This window comes from Myotis nattereri, assembly GCF_964212035.1.
Source record: "Myotis nattereri genome assembly, chromosome: 11".
In the NCBI taxonomy this organism is placed as follows: Eukaryota; Metazoa; Chordata; class Mammalia; order Chiroptera; family Vespertilionidae; genus Myotis; species Myotis nattereri.
The window spans coordinates 38,395,603-38,416,384 of NC_138086.1; the positions used below are offsets into that span (position 1 = coordinate 38,395,603).

Consider the following 20,782-nt stretch of genomic DNA (forward strand, 5'->3'; position numbering starts at 1 on the left):
CACTGGATAAATCAGCTTGCTCTGCCAAAGAAAATGACCCCAGGCAGCGAGCTCCTTTATACTTTCTACCTCTGTATCCCACGGATGACTACAGTGTTTGGGTCCAGCACTTTTTACTAACACATACTATTTATTAATAAAGAGTTAAAAGAGATTTCCTAAGATAGGATTTGTTAAGTGCTTGGTGGTCAGATATAATTTCTTTCCAGTACAATTCAATGAATTTGGTTTTCAAGAGATAAATGAATGTTCAACCCAAATATATTTCAAGAAATCTAAATTTCAGTTCTCTCAGAGTTTAAGTATACACTCATCTGTAACCAGTGACAAGGAGAAAATTCTGAGATGTCCTAAATTAAATTGCAGCAGACTGGAGGGGGGAAGGAGGAGACAAGAGAGTTTAATCAGTTAACAACTGCAGGGCAAAACCAACAAAGGACTGCTTACATTCCTGAGTGCATGTTGAAACTTTGGGTTAACTTCCAAGTTTATCTAAAAATTAATTTCTATGATTATCTAGAGAGACTAGCCAACCACCAGACATCACCTCATCCGGCTTATCGACATGAACTTTCTGGACTGTTGGCCAGACAGATGCAAAAGAGCAAACACTTTTTCATTATGGACTCTGCACCTATCCAGAGCTAGCCCAGCTTCACCTTCTCCCGCTCCTTTTGTCTATGGCCAATGTCAATTCTTTCAAAACAACTTATATTTTTCTTCCCCAAACTCATTGAATGAAAGAGCCCGTTAGCCATAGGACGGCAGAAAGGCTTATCTTTTCCATCCAGCCCCGCTGATAGGCTCAGACTGAATGCCCAATCTGGCCTTTTTTCTGTCTAGCGGCAGCTCAATAAATCCTTTCTGAAAAAAAAAAATAACCTTGAAGGTTATTTTTCAACACAAGTGAACAGTGTTGTGATATTCTGCATGATGAATGCCAATTAAATAGGATTAAAATTAACACAAGTTTCTGTCATTATCTCATTTTTTCCTCAAACATGTGAAATACAGGTATTTTAATTTCACTTTCAAGAAAGGAGACTAAATTTTAAGTTGGCTAATTTTCTGTAAGTCACATAGCTAGATTAGATATTTCTAACAAGACAACCTGAAGGTTATTGTCAAAATTGTGACAATGTCTTTATTAAATAATAGTAATTGTATGCCAAATTCAGGTACATGCTTCTGAGCTTATGTGTGTTGAAGGGAGGGCACTTGGGATTTAGGGGGGGTCTCTCAGGATTTGTGGGAAAGTTGTCCTGAAAAGACCAGGTACAAGAGAGAGAGAGAGAGAGAGAGAGAGAGAGAGAGAGAGAGAGAGAGAGAGAGAATATGCTCACCCATTTCCTTTCCAAGGCATTAATTTATGAACATATACTTCTTGACCTGTTACATGTAGGGAGTTATGATTTACTTAAGGGTAATAATAATGCATTCAATTTATTGAATTACTCTTGTGTTCCAGACACCTGAGGGATTATACTCTACAGCCTGAAAGTGCAAGAGCCGTGCCTATTCACCCATGCCTGTTTATCTCATTGAAAAGATACCTAGTATATATTAGATGGTCCATGAAGGAATTTGTAAAATTTATCTAATCTTTACAGAAAATTTATAAGGTGTCTATCATTTCTGTCTAGGTCTTAAGGAAGTGATTTTTAGCAAGTCTGATTGAAAAGCCCATACTCTTCCTACTAAACTAATCGGAGGCCACCAAAGTGAGATATTTTTGGATTTCCCCCCAAACCTATAGTTTCACCTAAAATAAATGCTTGTATGTCACTTTATTAATTTCATTCTGCTTACATATATATCCAAGCCTTTATTATTCAAAGCTATGCAGTTACATCTGAATACTGTTCATGTCCCAGGGCTGATTGGGGCTGAGGGAGGAGGCATTTTGTTATGATTTCATTACAATTTTTTTCCAGGGGAGAAGAGTTCTGTAAGCTTTTCATTAAGCCAGTATTTGAAATAACCCAGATTCAAGGAGATATCTTATACAATAAGGCAGGCATTCTGGCTTAATATGATTTAAGAGTTCTGCGAAAGTAGGGCAAGCCTGCACAATCTCTCGGTATTCTGTTCTATAAAGAAATCCTTTCTCTCTGAGACAAAGCCAGAAAGAACATAATTTTAGTAGGAATAAATAGATTTTTCTGATTGATCTTCTTCAATGTTTTGTGCAGTTTTTGTCCTTTTGGTACATGCTTCTTAGCATTCATTTTACTGTGTCTGAAAATAACCAGAGTTCTTTTAAAATTTTTTAATTGAAAGCCTCCTATTATCTTGTTCAAGACAAAAATACAAGCAGAAAACAAACAAAAAACTTACGCCATCACAAGAATCACTAAAACCCTAAGTGGAGCCCTCTGGCTCAATGGGTAAGGGTTCAATTATGGTCAATTATGGTCAAGGGCGCATGCCCTGGTTGCAGGCTTGATCCATAGTTGGGGGTGAGCAGGAGGCAGCCAATCAATGATTCTCTCTCATCATTGATGTTTCTATCTCTCTTCCTTTTTCCTTTCTTCTTTGAAATCAATGTATTAAAAAAGAGAGAGAGAGAGAGAGAGAGAGAGAGAGAGAGAGAGAGAGAGAGAGAACCTAAGTGAACATCACATTTACAATGTTTGGAGTTTTGAAATAACTGACAAAAACCTCAGGAAAACAAATCCCAGGATGTGAAGTAGGAGAGGCTGTCATATAAAACAAGAGCTCATGAAGTTCTTTTCCAGAGAAGTGTTAAGCTTAAGAAGTCAAGACTGGCTTCCGGAGTCCACAAGGCCTTGGCTAGGGTTCCCATCTAAGTTGCAGAACAAAACAGATCAAATTGCCCCGACCTTCTAAAAGCAGGCAGATTACCCACCTGGAGGTACGGGGGAGTGGGGTCTAAATATATATATTTTTTGAATACAGAGAAACAATAGCATTACCATGTAATGAATTTGAAAAATAAAACCAGATAACAGTATAATAGGAGCTCCTTGAGGAACAATTGTTTGTAAGAGTGAGACTACCAATTAATGAGAGAAGAACCTCAAGCTTCTTACAGGAGTGGATGGTGACCAGGCAGCCAAATAACCTCTGAAGGAATGAACCTGTGATTACTTACCTTTGGCATTACATAAGGGTTCATTAGATTATGGAAATCAAATGTTTCCATTGCCCATTACATCATTTCTTTTTCTTGGTTCTTAGATTAACTTTGCCACTCTTAAAATACAGTGATTTTTTTAAAAAAATTTTTTTTGTTAATCCTCACCCCAGGATATTTTCTCCATTGCTTTTTTAGAGAGAGTGGAAGGGAGAGGGAAGAGGCAGACAAACATCGATGTGAGAGAGAGACACTGCAATTGGTTGCCTCCTGCATGCGGGCTGAGATTTGAGGCTGAAACCAAGGGACCTGTGCCTGACTGGAATCAAACCCAGGGCCCTTCAGTCTGCAGGCGCACGCTCTATCCACTGAGGCAAATTGGCTAGTGCAACATACAGTGGTTTCAATCCTACTTTCAATTTTAACTGATTCTTTGGTTTTTCACTTTCTACTAAAGCAAAATCTAGTAATATTTTACTGATCCATTCTATAAAACTCTTCCTCAGGCCCCAGGTATCATTTTACTTCCAATGCCCTTAACTGCCATGCAAAATAAAAGAACGAACTAGAATTCCACCTCAACTGTTTATTTTCAATTCCCTGACGCTAGATATTCCCTGTTGCCTCTTCATTTCTCCTCTTACCTTGCTTTGCCCCAAGAAGAAAAAACACTTGGACTTCACCCCCCTGGGCTGCCTTTACCCTGAGACTTCGGTGAGGTTGTAGCAGTGAAGAGCCAGCAGGAGATGTGCGGGTAGGAAGAGAGAGGCTGGGATATTTATTGCCTTCTCTCCCCACACCCTCTCTTGCTGGCTTGTTTGCAGTAGCTGTGCCTTGCTACAGAGGCTACGGCTCTTAAGTCAAATCTCCTGTAACATGGCTGGAGCTCTTGATGAGTTCTGGCAACAGCCTCCCTTCTCATGCTTCATTAGACCCAGGTGGAAATGTGGCTAGTCCTCTTATACTTCACCTCTCCTTGTTAGTTCCTTTCAGCTGTGTAAATGGTCCTTTTATGAAATTCTACTAACTACCCTATTTGAATGTGTGAACTGCTTCCTGCTAGATCCCCATGGAACGGAACATCAACTGTTGCATATAAAGTTAGACAATCATTCAGGGTTTGGTTTGGTTTTGTTTCTCCTTATGGGGAGAAAGGGTCCCTTCTAATTTGTGGTGCCACTTTCAGTTCCCATTAGTCCTGGATCTGTCTCTACACTTTGTACTCTATGCCACTGTTCCCTTCATCTTGCGCACATTCCAAACTCTTTTTATCATTTTGTCTTACTATCTCACAGGTTGATTTCACCCCCCGTATCAGGCAGGATAGATTATATTCTGCTGCAGTAACAAATATTCCCAAAATATAGGGTGTCCCAAAAAATATATACACATACTTTGAATAACTATAAAGGCAGTGTTTATTAAAATACATTTAATTTTCAAAATTGAGCTATCAGCTGTTAATGTGTATATACATTTTGGGGGGGACACCCTGTATTAATGATTTAAAATGGAAAGATTTAATACTCTCTCACTGTGAAAGTTGGCAGGGTCTCTGCTTTTTACAGTGACAACATCTTAGGTTGATGGGACAGTCACTTATCCTCTCCTTTGTGACTGCCATGCCCAAAGGAAAAGAGAACTCCACAAATCTCACTCCATTAATCAAATACCCAGTCCAGAAATGGCACACATCATGCCTCGTGGGCTACAACTGGTCAAAGGGCCCACTGTATCAGAAAGAGCCAAATGGTCTTGGAGTCAGAGAAATGAAAATAACCAGTGTTTGAGGAACACTAATGAGCACCAAAGTTTTCTTTGCTCCTCTTTTTCAAAGTTGACTTGGATGTTGGAGGTTCTTTATTTCATATTAAATGTAGAGTAAGTATAATGAGTTCCTCAAAAATACCCAGTTGGTAATTTAATCAGAATTTTATTAGATTTATATTTTGTTGTTCCACTAGAAAGCATGGAATGACTCTATACTTATTAGGGTCTTTTTTATGCCCTTTAATTGAGTCTTTTTTTTTCTTCTTTGTAAATTTTATTTTATTGTTTAAAGTATTACAAATAGTAGTACATGTCTCCTCCCCCCCCCCTTTAATAGAGTCTTAAAGTTGCTTTAAATAAAGCTTAGAAGTTACTGTAGATATCTTGATTATTTTATAAGTTAGCTCCAAGAAACTATTTCCATTTAACTCCTTCTTTTTACTGCACTTTAAAAATTCTTTTCCTTCTGCATTCTTAAGAAATGCTTTCAGCTATAAGAACAAAATAGTTTATAACTAAATAAATAGGGATTTATTTTTCTAATATAATGAGAATCCTATGGATATAGGATTGCCTTTTCAGTGATGAGTTAGAAACCAGGTAATTTTTCTCTGTTACATTCTTTTTGTCTAATAGTTGCAAGATGAATGCTGCTTATCCAGGCATCATATCCACCTTCAGACTCAATAATATGGGTTAGGGACAAAAGGTTTTTACATCCCAGAGTTCTAGGGAAAATTAAATGAGCTAACACAGTGCCCAGAATAGTTAAGCTTTCAATAGGTATAAGTTATTAACAGTTTTTCTGTATAATAAGGGAAATTTTCCTTATCCAATTTCTATAAATCCCACTTCATTCTGAACCCCAGGTCCAGGCAATATAATATACCACATCCCTCTGCCACATTAATAACTCCATTCACTCACTTGTTTATGTGAACAGTGTATCCTGGAATTGGGATGTGCACATCCTACTTGTCCATACATGGGTGGCACTGACCTCAGGATTCCAAGTAAATGACATACTCAACATTATTAACGTTCTTGATATTCGAGTAAATGACACACTTCATATTATTAGTATTCTTGATAAATACAAAATATAGTTGTTATTCTTAATTTTGTAGTTTAGGAATCAGAGATTTTGAGAATTTGAGTAAGTGGCATATATATATATATATATATATATATATATATATATATATATTGTTGAATGAGATCATTGTGGTGATTATAGATTTCCATTACCTCAACATAAATTGTTATGCTTAAAAAAAATCCCACAACATTCCCAGTAAGCTACTGAATCAAATCTTATTCTCAGCCCTACCCTCTCCTCTGTCTCCTTAGTTAACATTATTGGTGATGGGCTTTCACACACTCAATTATTTGAAAACATCTGGAAGTAGAGCTTAGCATATTTCTGGAATGGTAGAGATTTATTTGTTCTGACCCATTGAAAATGGAAATTAAGGGATTAAATTCAAACATCCAAACATACTTAAGAAAAGAAATGACTTATTAGGGCTACATGTTTTTAAATGAATGCAACCAGGCAAATTAAGCCTCACACAAAGTTGTGATTTTGATGCCTGATGCTAACGCTTGTGAACACCTGGTTAACAAGAATAAATGGGTCAAGCCAGTCACTATATGTTATATATATGAGTGACCATTAGCAAAATAAAACACTATTAAATACACCTAACAATAAAGGGCCATATCATCTGTCTTGAGGGTATTAGAGGTTTTTAATGTAAATTGGGAAAACACGATTGGAAAGTCTAATTCATGTGATTTAAATCTTTAAGAGAAAAGGTCTTGTATAGCTCTCCCAACAAGTGCATGATATTTTATCAATTTTGATTAATTTAATTCCTTTGGATGGGATCCAAATGTCCCTATCTTAAATTCACTTCTAATTTAATAATAGTTACAATTTAAAGGATGTTAATCATGTGCCAAACAGAGATTATTTGAACTTCACACTTTGAACTTAAATTATAGAATTTCAACCTTCATTAGTAGAGATAGTCCACAAGAGTATTAATATCTTCTACTACATCTTGTGTCAGAACCCCAGAACCTTCAATTGATCTCACATTCTGGCTCCCTGAATAAATCTTATAATGGGATTAAAATATATAAGTCACTGCTATAGAGAAGATGAAACATTATTAGACAAAATGATTAAGAAGAAATATATATAGTTTTTAAAAATCAGAACACCAAATAAGTAGACATGCTCAATAAGTAGATTAAGAACATGACTATTTAGCATTATAAATTTTTCATTAAGATGTTCAACATAAAATTTCATCCCCATATTATATAACTTTTTGGATTCTGTATATTATACTTCTAAAACAGAAATAAACATTTATGAAAACAAATTGTATAAAGGTAATTACTTCAAATCTATAATATACTTTTGATGTAAAGTATGCTATCCTAGAGCATATCTTTGTAGATCATTGTCCCTTCTAGTAAACCAAGGTGTTCATAAAACAAAGCACTTAAATGGTTAACATGAAAGATTCAAGAAGAAAGGGAACATTGCAAGATCTACAATTTCAAGAAAATTGTATTAATCCACAAAGCAGTGTACCATTATAAAGAACTAAAGGGAGGAATAACCACGTCAGGAAAGTATATCATGTCTAAAAACAAACTGAATAACTCTGTTTTGTTTGTTTTTGTTTTCCCATGAACTGGCTGTTTATATTGACTGATAACATAAGGAAGTTGATTTATAAACTTTAAGATCAAAAGAAATGTGAAAACAAATAGCTAAAACTTTGAAAAAACTGATCATGAATTGCTTCTCTCTATACCTAAATTCTAGAGTCATATGAAAATCAATGACTATTACTTCTGTATTTGATTATATTGCTTATTCATTCACTCAGCAAACATTGTTGAAGTTAACCCTAGACTCAAGACTTTCTGCTAAGTGCTGGGAAGCCACAACCCTGGTCTTAGAGTTGTTCAGATTTATAGAGGAGACAGGCAGAAAAATAGGTAAATTTGAATCAAAGAACAATGATAACAGCATATGAAAATTATGGTGTTAATAGGCATAGATTTTGTGAGTGGTAGGAGCACATAGGAGAAGAAAGAGGCAAAATAGGGAAGAAGGTGAATTGAGTTTAGAGCATATGTACTTTGATGTATCTACAGCATCTCCAGGCAAAATATTGTGCTGGCCTTAAGCCTGTGTGCCCTGAGATGCATTCTCGATCTTTTTCCTGCCCTCTTCCCAGAGTAGCTGCTCCCTGGGCTGTTTCCCTGCCACTTAGCTTCAGGCTGGATTTGATTAGGCACTGACAGAGATTGGAAACTGGGAGGAAGGAGAAACTGGGATATTTCTCTCCATCCTGTCTGTCTCAAGATATACTAGTATTTCTAGTATTTCCCTCTCCCAATAAGACAGACCTGTCCTGGTTTCAGCAATCCCTACAGGGACAGCGGCTTCTTTCTGCTAACTTACTATCTTCTGCTTGGTTTCTCAGGCTCTTCAATGAGTATATAATAATTGCTAGGCTTTAAATACTCAGAGTGGTGTCCACAGAGTCTGGATGGTAGATTTGGGACTAATCAACAAGCATTGATGAGAGTATGCAGAGAGGGTGGGGAAGCAGGCTGGTGGACTGAGGATGGAACCCTGGGGAACATGGCAACACAGAGAGGAAGCACAGTCTTTAAATAAATCCAGATTTTTTTTAAGTAGAATCAGAAATATGTGATGTCTGCTTAAGTCCACTAGGCACCTTAGGCATCACTTAGGCCCTGCATTTGTTGGATGAGGTTTGAGAAGACAGAGAGATCAGGTCATCAGTTAGGTATCAGGACCAGCTTTGAAACCCAATTCTGGGTTTCCTAGTTCCCTATCTAGTGTCCTTGTGATATTGTGCCTTTAATCATTCTTTCAATGGCATGTGATTTGGCATTGTTTTCATGGGTTCAAGTCACTTGCTTTTATCTTGTGTGCTGTTTACACTTCAGTTTCTTTTTATGTAAAACCAGTACATGGTATGATTTACCTACATAGGTAATTTTAAGAAATAAATGACATAATACATGAAAGTACTTGGAATAGTGTAAAATAATAAGGATAGTTAAAATTATTGAGAAGTTGGTAAATTCTTGCAGAATAACAGTGCTATCTGATCTTATCACAATATTATGAAAAATAAGCCAGTCATTGTGTACTTACAGATACTGGTTACATTTTTGCTAAAGTTAAGGGTGGTTTGTGTTATCTTTTTGTTTTGTTTTGTTTTTTGGGTTTTTGTTTTTCTTCATCTGTAATAATCTTACCATTTTTTAATACAACCAAATTTAATATCAAATTAGTTTTTCACTTTAGAAGTTAGTTCAGTCATTATTACTTTTATTTTTGGCAAAATAATTTTTATACCATTAGTTTCTTCTTAGCTCTATATATTTAAGAATTTTTATTGACTTAAATGAGATTTCATGATTTATTTTTTATTTGAATGGTATTTTAAACAAAAAAATGTTTTAAAATGTGAAGATTTTCTTTTTCCTAAGTCTTCTCTCTGTCATGTCATCATTCTCATTCCTCTTCCTCTTAATTTTTTAAGTATGAACACTCCAATGTTAAACATGAACAAAGAAATTAGACAATTAAACGTTAAATATGAACAAGGAAATTGGACAATTGTTAAATGAAGTTATAAAATCATTCTAATTTAGTAAATAATGTTGATACCAATGACTTATTTCATAGTGCTCCTGCCATTAGTATCCATTAAAATGTTAATTTAGAAGTCAACATTCATGTTTAAAAGAAGAACACTTCTAATGTAGCCTGTAGATTCAATCAAAATTTAGTATCATAAATTTTAACTTACCTTCAGTGTCTGATAGGCCCACTCCTACTCCTGGCTGTTTTATAGGATCTTGCCCATTATGCCCCATCTTCCCTCTGTTCATAAGGAAAATAGTAAAATTATACTATTTTCAGTTATGCTTTCCTAAATGTAAATGAGGAAGCCAAGTTTGCAAAAAATAGAATGGCATTTTATATTCATATCTGCAATAAATTTCCTGAATGGCAAATATAAATACAATAAATTTTTCTATATAGTGTTAATTTTAAAATGAGAATTTGTTTATTATTCCTACATGGTCTAACCTAATACCTCAAAACTCAGCGTCTTAATTGTTGACTCATTTATGATCAGACCAGCATGACATTTTGAAATTTTGTTTTAGAATTTGGGAGTGGTTATTTTTCCATTTTAAACTCAAAACTGAGAAGGGTTTTTATATATTTACACTTTTTATGATGAGTTGTATTGATCCTTTGGTGAGAATGAAAATTGTGAATTAAATTATATAAAATCATATTGCAATAACACAGACTTTTATTTCACTTAGTGGCTTCCTTTCAGATCCTTCCTGTGTTTACAGCTGTATGGAGCATATTGGGTTTTGAAGTCAGACTGCTTGGTTTCTGCTTCCAGCTTTGTTATTTCATGCTGTGTGTCATCCAAGGCATATCTACCTAATCTGATAAAGACTATTTCTTCTTTTGTAATAGAAGGGTAGTCACATTAGCCACCTTCTGGTTATGAGAAAACTACATGAAAAAATATATGTAAAGTGCTTAACACTGTGCTTAAAACATGATAGAATTCAATAAATAGAAAGTGTTAATAGGCATGCACATAATGGCCTTAGGATTCAGCCAGAGTCTGCTGTTCATTTTTAGTTGCAGCCTCAAACTTTTTGGAAGGCCAAATAGATAATTTATGATACTGGGAGTACTGTGGGTTCAGAATATTGATAATATAACAGGCAAAAGACTATAGGCTATTTCTCTAGTTAGAGGAAAGCTACATGACATAAAAAGTTTTTGGAATTGCATTGTATGTACATATATAAGATGTTGTAAAAAATGGAATAAAAATGCTTAAGTATTCAAAAGGATGCTTGAACAAAAGAACATCTTGATACTCTACTTTCTAGACAATAATTCTAACATAGCAGGATTTACTAACAATTCTTACTTTCACAAAAATATTTGGTTAGCTAAAAATGTAACCATATTTATTTCTTAAGAACCTAATTATACCATATTACCCAAAGCAATATACAGGTTTAATGCAGTCCCTATCAAAATATCAATGGCATATTTCACAGAACTAAAACAAGTAATCCTAAAATTTATATGGAACCAACAAAAGACCCCAAATAGCCAAAGCAATAAAATAAAAAAACAAAGTATCTGATATCAAACTGCACTACAATGTTATAGTAACAAACTGATGGTCACATGATGGGAAGGGGGTTGAGTGGATGAGTATAAAAGATGAAGGGATTAAGAACTACAAATTGCCAGTTATAAAAACAGACACGGGGATATAAAGTACAGCACAGGGAATATAGTCAATAATCCTATCTAATAAAAGAGAAACATGGTAATTAGCGTATGACTGCTACCCTTCCCATTGGCTAATCAGGGCAATATGCAAATTAACTGTCGGCCAAGATGGCGGCCAGCAGCCAGGCAGCCTAAAGTGAATATGAGGCTCGCTTGCTTCAGTGACGGAGGATTCCAACGTTCCCCGCCTGCCCCTGCAGGCCTCTGAGCTGCAGCTCTAAGCAACTATGTTACAAATATAGAACCTAAATAAAACCCCAGAAACCTGCTTTAGTCCGTCGGGCTTCAGCCAGCAGGATCGCAACATTGTTTCAAATACAGAAGGTAAACAAAGGCCAGAAACCTGCTTTCAGCAGCAGAGGCCTAAGAGCTGGAGCCAAGCCTCAAAGCTAAAGCTGGCCTAGAATTAAAAGAAAAAAAGGAGCAGTTGGGAGCTTCAGTCACCCCCAGCCTGAAAACAGCCCTCAGCCCCTACCCAGACTGGCCAGGCACCCCAGTGGGGACCCCCACCCTGAAGGGTGTGTGACCAGCTGCAAACAGCCATCATCCCCTCACCCAGGCCGGCCAGGCACCCCAGTGGGGGCCCCCACCCTGATCCAGGACACCCTTCAGGGCAAACCAGCCAGCACCCACCCATGCAGCAGGCCTCTATCCTATATAGTAAAAGGGTAATATGCCTCCCAGCACCGGGATCAGTGGAGCCGAGAGGCCTCCCGGCACCGGGATCAGCGTGACAGGGGGCAGCGCCAAAACCCCCTGATCGCCCTGTGTCTCTGTGTGTGACAGGGGGCGGGGCCACAACCTCCCTATCAGCCCTGCTCTGTTCGTGACAGGGGAAGGCGCCCCAACCCCCTGATCAGCCCTGCTCTGTGCCTGATAGGGGGAGCTCCCCAACCCCATGATCGCCCTGCAGCTCTTTGTGTGACAGGGTGCAGCGCCCCAACCCCCTGATTGGCCCTGCTCTGTGTGTGACGGGGTAGAGCCATAACCTCCCTATCGGACCTGCCCTGAGTGTGAGAGTGGCGGCCCCCCAAACCCCTGATCGGCCCTACTCTGTGGGTGATAGAAGGCGGCACCCCAACCCCCACTCCACGGGCCCTGCTCTGTGTGTGATGGGGTAGAGCCATAACCTCCCCATCGGCCCTGCCGTGAGTGTGACAGTGGCGGCGCCCCAACCCCCTGATCGGCCCCGCTCTGTGTGTGACAGGGGGCGGTGCCCCAACTCCCCTATCGGCCCTACTCTGTGAGTGACAGGGGGGAGCTCCCCAACCCCCTGATGGGCCCTGCTCTGTGTGTGACAGGGTACAGAGCCCCAACCCCCCTGATGGGCCCTGCTCTGCGCATGACAGGGGGCAGTGCCCCAACCCCCTGATTGGCCCTGCTTTGTGCGTGGCAGGGGGTGGCACCGCAACCTGCCCATCGACCCTGCCTTGAGTGTGACAGGGGGCGGTGCCCCAACCCCCCATTCGGCCCTACCCTAAGCATGACTTCGGGTGGCATCGCAACCTCCCAATCCACCCTGCTCTGTGCATGCCAGGGGGCAGTGCCCCAACTCCCCAATCGGCCCTGCTCTGAGCCCGACAAGGGGCTGCACCTAAGGATTGGGCCTGCCCTCTGCCACCCAGGAGCATGCCTAAGCCAGCAGGTCGTTATCTCCCAAGGGGTCCCAGACTGCGAGAGGGCACAGGCCGGGCTGAGGGACGCCTCCTCCCCACCAAGTGCACAAATTTTTGTGCACCGGGCCTCTAGTATTGTAATAACTATGTATAGTGTCAGATGGGTAGTAGACATCAGGGTGATCACTTCATAAGATGTATAAATATCTAATCACTATGTTGTACTAGTTGAAACTAATAAAATATTGGATGTCAAATATAATTGAAAATAAATTTTTAAAATGAATCAAATGATATCTTAATTGAACACAGCTCTAAAGATCCTGTTATCATTTTACTAAAAATGGTTTAGCACACTATGAAAAAGAAATAGATATAAATTCAGAAATTATTTTATCTTGCAAGCCATCACATTGTCTCTTTTTGACATTCAAGGTCAAAGGTTTAAGCACCAATTTTTATTAACTGACTGTGAAACACCAAGTGCATCCAAAAATATTAGAAATTACATATATACACATGTATATTTATTTTGGTATATGGTGTAAATAAGTTGTCTGAGTTCATTTTTTGCATATATCTGTTCAATTTTGCCAACAATACTTACTAAGGAGACTGTACTTACTCTATCATATATTTTTGCATCCTTTGTCATAAATTGTTAAACCATATACCAAAATAAACTCAAAAATAAAGACTTAAATATTAGACCTGAAATTATAAAACTTCTAGAAGAAAACATAGGCAGTAAACTCTGATATTACTCTCAGCAATACCTTTTTAGATATATCTCCAAAAGCAAGGGAAACAAAAGAAAAAAATAAAGAGGACTACATCCAACTTAAAAGTTTTGGCACAGCAAAGTAAGCTATCAGCAAAATAAAAGACAGCCTACTAAATGGGAGAACATATTTGCCAATGATACATCTAATAAGTGGTTAACATAAAAAATAAGAACTGCCCGGCTGTCATGGTTCAGTGATTGTGCATCGACCTATAGCCAGGAGATCACAAATTGGATTACTGGTCAGGGCACATGCCGGGGTTGTGGGCTCAATCCCCAGTAGGGACTGTGCAGGAGGCAGTCAATCAATTATTCTCTCTGTGTCTATCTCTTTCTTCCTCTCCCTTCCTGTCTGAAATCAATAAAAATATTTAAGAAAATAATATAAGAACTCATATAACTTACCAAAAAAAAACCACACCCCAAGATACCAATCCCATTAAAAATGGGCAGATGCCTCGGCTGCTCAGTGGTTGGAGTAACAGCCCTGGCACCAAAGGGTCTCAGGTTCAATTCCTGGTCAAAGGCACGTAACTGGGCTGCAGGTTCAATCCCCTGCTGGCCAAGGTGGGGGCGCATGCAGGAGCCAACCAGTATATGTGTGTCTCTCTCACATCAATGTCTCTCTCTCTCTCTCTCTCTCTCTCTCTCTCTCTCTCTCTCTCTCTCTCTCTCTCTCTTCACCTCTTTTCCTCCCTTCCACTCTCTCTATAATTCAATAGAAATAATATCCTTGTGTGAAGATTAATAAAATGAATAAATAAATAAATAAATAATGATGGGCAGAGAACCTGAATAGACACTTCTCCAAAGAGGGCATAGAAATTTCCAACAGACATATGAAAACATGCTCAACATCACTAATCACCAGGGAAATGCAAATTAAAACTACAATGAGATTTCCCCTCACACCTGTCAGAATGGCTATCATCAGTAAATCAACAAACAAGTGCTGGTGAGGATGTGGAGACAAGGAAACACTTATGCACTGTTGCTGGGATTGTAAATTGGTGCAGCCACTATGGAAAAATAGTATGAGATTCCTCAAAAAATTAAAACTAGAGCTGCCATACCATTTAGCAATTTCACTTCTGAATATTTATCTGAAAAAAACAAAACCACTAATTTGAAAGATATATACAGCTCTTTCTTTATTGCAGTTTATTGTCATAGCTAAGATATGGCAGCAAATCAGCAAATCAGATGTCCATGGATAGATGAATAGATGAAGAAGATGTGGTATATACAAAAACTTGCCATTAGCAACAATATGGATTGAACTATGGAGTATTATGCTAAGTGCAGTAAGTCAGACAGAAAAAATACAAATGATGTCTGATTTCACTTAATGTAGAATCTAAAAATCACCAAAATAAATGAATAAACAGAAACAGACTCATAGATATAGAGAACAAGCTAACGGTGGCCAACGTGGAGATGGTGGGGAGATGGAAATTAAAAAAAAAGAAAAGATAGTGAAGCCACTATCCCAGAAAGAAATTTTAAAAAGCGAGGAAGGAAGGAAGGAAGGAAGGAAGGAAGGAAGGAAGGAAGGAAGGGAGGAAGGAAGGGAGGAAGGAAAGAAGAGAGGAAAGGAGGGAGGAAGAAAACACAGACAGACTTTTCTGTAATGTTCTGTGCAATCATGTGATTCACATTGCTAAGTTTCCTTCCCAGGAAGGCATATTAGCTAAGGATTTTTTTTAAAAAAAGTCTTGCTTAAGCAATCCACAAAACTTCAATTTGTATAATTGCTTCTGTGAGATTCAAGATAAGTAGTTGATCATTTAAAAAACATTAATTTTCCTCTGTTACAAATAGGGAGAAAAACTCAACAAAACAGCAGCCATCTCACCTTTAACAGTCCACCATCCTAGTAGAATGAGCCAAACTCAGTTGAAAGTGTGGATCATTTTGGTAGTGGTAATCTAGCAGATGAGAGTACTGAAAAAAATATTATCTTATACTATGTCAAGCTTTAACAAAATAATTATAATTTTTAGTAATTGTAATAAAATAACTTTTGATATTCTTTATTTGATCTTGAGTCCTAGAATTCATTTTAATGGTGAGAGTTAGCTGCAGTCATTGCTTCTTAGGTACTTAGCTAAAATGTGTACTTGGTGCATTTCTACAATTACCTAGAAAAAATTTAATATATGTTTTTATTAATTTCAGAGAGAAAGGGAGAGGGAGAGGGAGAGAGAGAGAGAGAGAGAGAGAGAGAGAGAGAGAGAGAGAGAGAGAAACATCAATGATGAGAGAGAATCATCGATTGGCTGCCTACACTGGAGATCCAGCCTGCAACCTGGGCATGTGCCCTGACCGGGAATTGAACCATAACCTCCTGGTTCACAGGTTGATGCTCAACCACTGAGCCATGCTGGCTGGCTATCTAGAAAATTTTTACAGCATTATGAATCTAAATGAAGTACAAAGGAAATGTACCTGTGAGTCATGTGAAGTATGCAATTTTTCTGAATTCCCAATAAATAATCTTCAGCTCAGAACATTCTGACTACACAGTTTAGAATTTATATTTGTTAGTCACTCACCAAATACTTACTGAGCACTTATGCTAGTGCAAGCAATAATTGTGCTGGACCCAAAGAGACATAACTACTAAATACTGCTTGTACATATGTATATTCTGTAATGCTTTACAAGAGAACTATTTTGTGTACTCATATGGAAAAACAATAGCTTCCTAAGCAATTTTGAAAGGCTGTAATTTACAAGAGAAATATGAAAATGGTAAAAAAAAATATTGGATTCTGTTATGTATGTAAAAATATATAATCTGCGTCTATTCAGATATTAAGGAAATAATATAGTTTATGCTCTGAAAGTTATAACTTTATCATCAGTGTTAAATTAGTATTTTGAAAGGTAAGGAGAAATTGAAAGGTTGTTAAGGGATGTGTGGTGTAAACCTTTATAATTTCATATGAAATTTGCAATTTATAGAGAGGAATTTAATGAATTTGCTAAAATTCTCTTCCATCAAATTGGATCACCAGAGGCTGTGAAACAATGAGATCAGACTTCTTTTAGAAATAATTTTCAATGAAAAAGAATTAAATACAAATAACTGTATCGATCCATAGCTAAAATCTTAAAAAAACAAAGATGAACAGGTGATCTAATAATTACTCATTTTAAGCAGGAAAATGTAACTTAAAAATAACAATATAAACACATTTTTCACTGTACAAATACATTTCCTCCAAGATTTTGAGACTCAATTTTGTAAATTGAGCCATTATCTAAATATTAGTACCATTCTGGATATCAAAAGGAAAGAATAAAAAACCATGACATTAAAACAAAGAGAAAAGGAAGTTCCACCCCCAAGAAAGTCTCACTCAACATGGGAGAAAATGAAAAGGACACTTTCCCAGGGTTCCAGCAAGGGGTCTGTAAGCTTTTTCTGTGAAGGACCAGATAGTAAATGATTTGAACGGTCTCTGTTGCAACTACTGAAGATTGCCCAGGAGTGCAGCATTAGCAACACTTAAATGAGTGGGTGTGGCTGTGTTCCAATAGAAACTTGTGCGCCTGAAATTTCAATTTTGTAGGACTTTCCTGTGTCACCAAATGCTATTCTCTCCTGTTTTTTGTTTTTTTGTGTGAGTGTTTTTTCCTTTTTCAAACATTTAAAATTTCAAAAGCTATTTTTAGCTTACAGATCTAACAAAACCAGGTGGCAGGCTGGATTCACCCTGGCCTAGATTCTGGAGCTGTGGTGTTTTTGAAAGCCCAGAAAACTAGTAGTGGGGAGGAGAAAGAAAGGTCATTGTTTCAATTTTTATATTGGAACAGATATGACCTACATATTTATTTTGGATGCTGCTGGATTTTGCCACCCATATGACTAAATCCATTCTAAAAACAATCTTACATTTGATTGGCAATATGATTTTCTTTAGGTTTAATGTATTATAAATGAACTTTATTCCAAGAGTATCTACTCAGGGATCTATGTAATACTTGATATTTGTTCTAGAAAATTTGGACAAAAATCTTCAATTTTAATTGTAGTGAGATTTATAGTTGAAAAAATCTATATAAGTAGCCTAATGTGTTATCTATTTCAAATAAGACATGAGTTCTTTAAATATGTTTAATCTCTCCTGACTCAAAGTAAATTAATCTGCTTCTCTCCAATCCCAATGATGTTTGTGTTTGTTCAGTATTTGATTAAAGCTTGATTCAGGCATGGCTAATCAATTTTATCAGTTTTTTTAATTTAATACAAATTGCACTAAATAAGTAAAGCTGGTAGTGACCATCATTCATCCTTCGAATTAACTAAATGAATCCAGTCTTTCCTAAACAGTGTATTTTTTTTTTTAAGTGTAACCATGAACAGTTGAAGCGTTTCAGGGACAATGACTCAGAATTGGATAATTATCTAGTTATTTCCTGTTAAATGTTAAGAAAAGCTTACTCATGATGCTGTTAGCTTTGTAGTGAGAAAAAAAGAGCCACTTACATCCTTGGAATAGGAAATAGATTAGTCTCCCCTGCAGTGCTGCTGCTTCCTTCACTGTCCACGCTATACCCACTGCCGAAGCTGCTGCCCGAGGAGCCGGTGGACACGGAGCTTTCTGCAGGCCGGTGATTGGTGGGCTTTGCTGCATGGTGTGGGAAGAGTCAACACCACAGTCAATCAGTGACACTACTCCCAGTGACCTCCAAATGCATACTTATGCATTTTCTTCATTTATATTGATAAAGAAACAGCTTTGGCAAGAACTCCACATTTTTTAATCTGCCTTTCATTTTGTTTTCCTTAACAGATAATGCACACAGTCCTTGATTGTTATTATTAGACATAAAGGAAAAAAAACCAATCACTTTTAAAGGATAAATCATCATATTTTAGACTGAGTTAAGTAGTATGTAAGTATTCTATTATTATTATTTGTGATTTATTTGTACAGTATTGCAATAATATGGCAAACAAATAAGAATGTTGGCTATTTCATGGAGAAAGGAGTTTAGAAAAGACTTGGGCAAATATAAATAGCCGGATAAGGAAAAATTGCTTAATTATTTTCCATATTAATAACTAATAATGTTTTTCTCTTGAGAATTGAAGATGCACAATAGATAATTTCAAGAAGTGATTGAAAATTCTGGGCTTGTTTGTATGTAGCTCTACCAACTATCTCCAGCAGGTTATTTAATTTTAAGATATTTGTTTCCTTTTAGGCACCTCTTAATTTATGACTGGGACTTATTTTAAAATTTTAATGAGTTTAATTTTGGGGGGATATAAGAATCTATATTCCCATAGAAACATAATAATTTTGTTCTGTAAATTATTCCGCAAGAGTATAGTACTAATATTGTTAGGGAAGTTCTAGATTAGAGGAGATTAGGGGAGAACTTCTGATGTAAAAAGAAGAGAAGGCAAGTGTATCTCTTATTTTTGTAGAGAGAAGATGCTCTAGGCAAATTTTTGAAATTGTTATCTACCTTCTTCTGTCTGGTCAGTGTAAGAATATGAGCTTTGATCATATTGATGTGATTTTGAATCCCAACTCATTCTGTAGTAAACCTAAGAAGCCTCAGTCTCCTCATTTGAAAATAATGGGGTCAGTAATGCCTGTCTCCTAAGCTTGTGATTGTGAGGAGTGAGAGAAAGCATGAGTCCAGTAACCGACTCTTCTTCATCCTGCCATCTCCCCACTCTCTCCTCACTGGCTGTTCCCCAGTGTCTTTGAGTATACCCCGTCCCTGACAGTAAGTTTGCCTGGCTCCTCATTTAATTGTAGACATGTTCTAGGCTACTAAACTAAGAGGCCCTCTTCCAATCAGAAGTTTCGTAAGCAGATAGAGTCACACCACTGGATGAATAGTTGGTAATTCTTTAATGAACCTAAGATATCTACATTTTTCTTAAGAAACAATATACAAGCATGACAACTCTTGATGTGTTGGAATTTTAATGTAATCAATATAACCACGTGAAGTGAAAAATATAGACATGGTGAGGGAAACCATGAGAGGGCAGGAAAACCATCGTCAGGGCAGTCAGGATTAATCTTGAAAAAGTTTCAGCATTTCCCTCATTTCAGGACAACAGATTCTCTAAAGCTACCAGACAGTTTTATATCTATTCCAGTGATAGTATTATCAGTTTCTCAGAACAGAGGGGGAAATGTGTATTAGTCAATTACATATCAGGTATAAGTTGGAAATAGCTATTTGGAAAAAGGCTTGAATCTTGTTAAATAACTAATGACCAATGAATTACTGGTAACCCATAGGACTAGATTTGCTGAAACAGAATGATAATTACAATGTTTGCTTAATTTTTATTCAATTTATGTAGAAGAAACCCAGATAGAGTATTTGGTGTTAAAGAAAATAATTTAAAAAATGAAAAGATAACATTGCTATGATATAAAATTATAAGCATTTATAAAGTAAATTAAATTGCCACATAATGAGTCAGATTAGTCAATTGATTGTAAAGAAAGGAACGCTGTCATACTTTTTGGTTGTCATTATATAATCCAACCAACAAGACTGTTTATAGTTTTTAGTATGATATTGAATAAAACATTTTAATTTTATTGACCATAAAATCACAATATACTATCTTCAAAGACAAATCTTAACAAACATTAATTTTAAATCAATTTATTTCTACTAAATTAAAACAATTTTCATCCAAGAGCAATCTCACAATGTATCAAAATAGCTACATTATAGAAAGGATGTCTTATTATTTACATTAAAAACATATTCAATCTTTTCTTTTGTGAACTTTGAATTTCCTGATACAATTTCTAGTTCTATTCCCTTCTGGGAAACTTCAAATGCAAATATGATATAAGAAGAAAGGAACAAGGCTAGAAGTAAATTTAACAAAAGACAGTGTTGATTTTCTTTGTCTTGTCTAGGGCAATAGAAATCTCATTCAGAAAGCCTGTGCAAGTGCTGTCCATTTAAATGCAAACAAATAATCTTTTATAAGTGCAAAAGGAAAAAAAAAACAAATCTCTGGAACATATAAGTCTTGTCTACCTAATATTTTTGAAACAAAATTCATGTAAGATTATGTCTAAAGAGATGTTGGGTAGTTATGT

General features: G+C 36.8%; 1 protein-coding gene across 2 annotated transcripts in view; it reads right to left on the minus strand.

Annotated features, from left to right (window-relative positions):
- PCLO (piccolo presynaptic cytomatrix protein) overlaps nt 1-20,782 on the minus strand; it is a 280,628-nt gene that overhangs the window by 10,692 nt on the left and 249,154 nt on the right. For both annotated transcript variants that reach the window (XM_081102328.1, XM_081102327.1), the window contains 2 exons: nt 18,175-18,316; nt 9,745-9,818 (listed from right to left, as the gene is read on the minus strand). In XM_081102328.1, the coding sequence (XP_080958454.1) occupies nt 9,745-9,818; nt 18,175-18,316 (216 nt within the window). The remainder of the gene's footprint in view (nt 1-9,744; nt 9,819-18,174; nt 18,317-20,782) is intronic.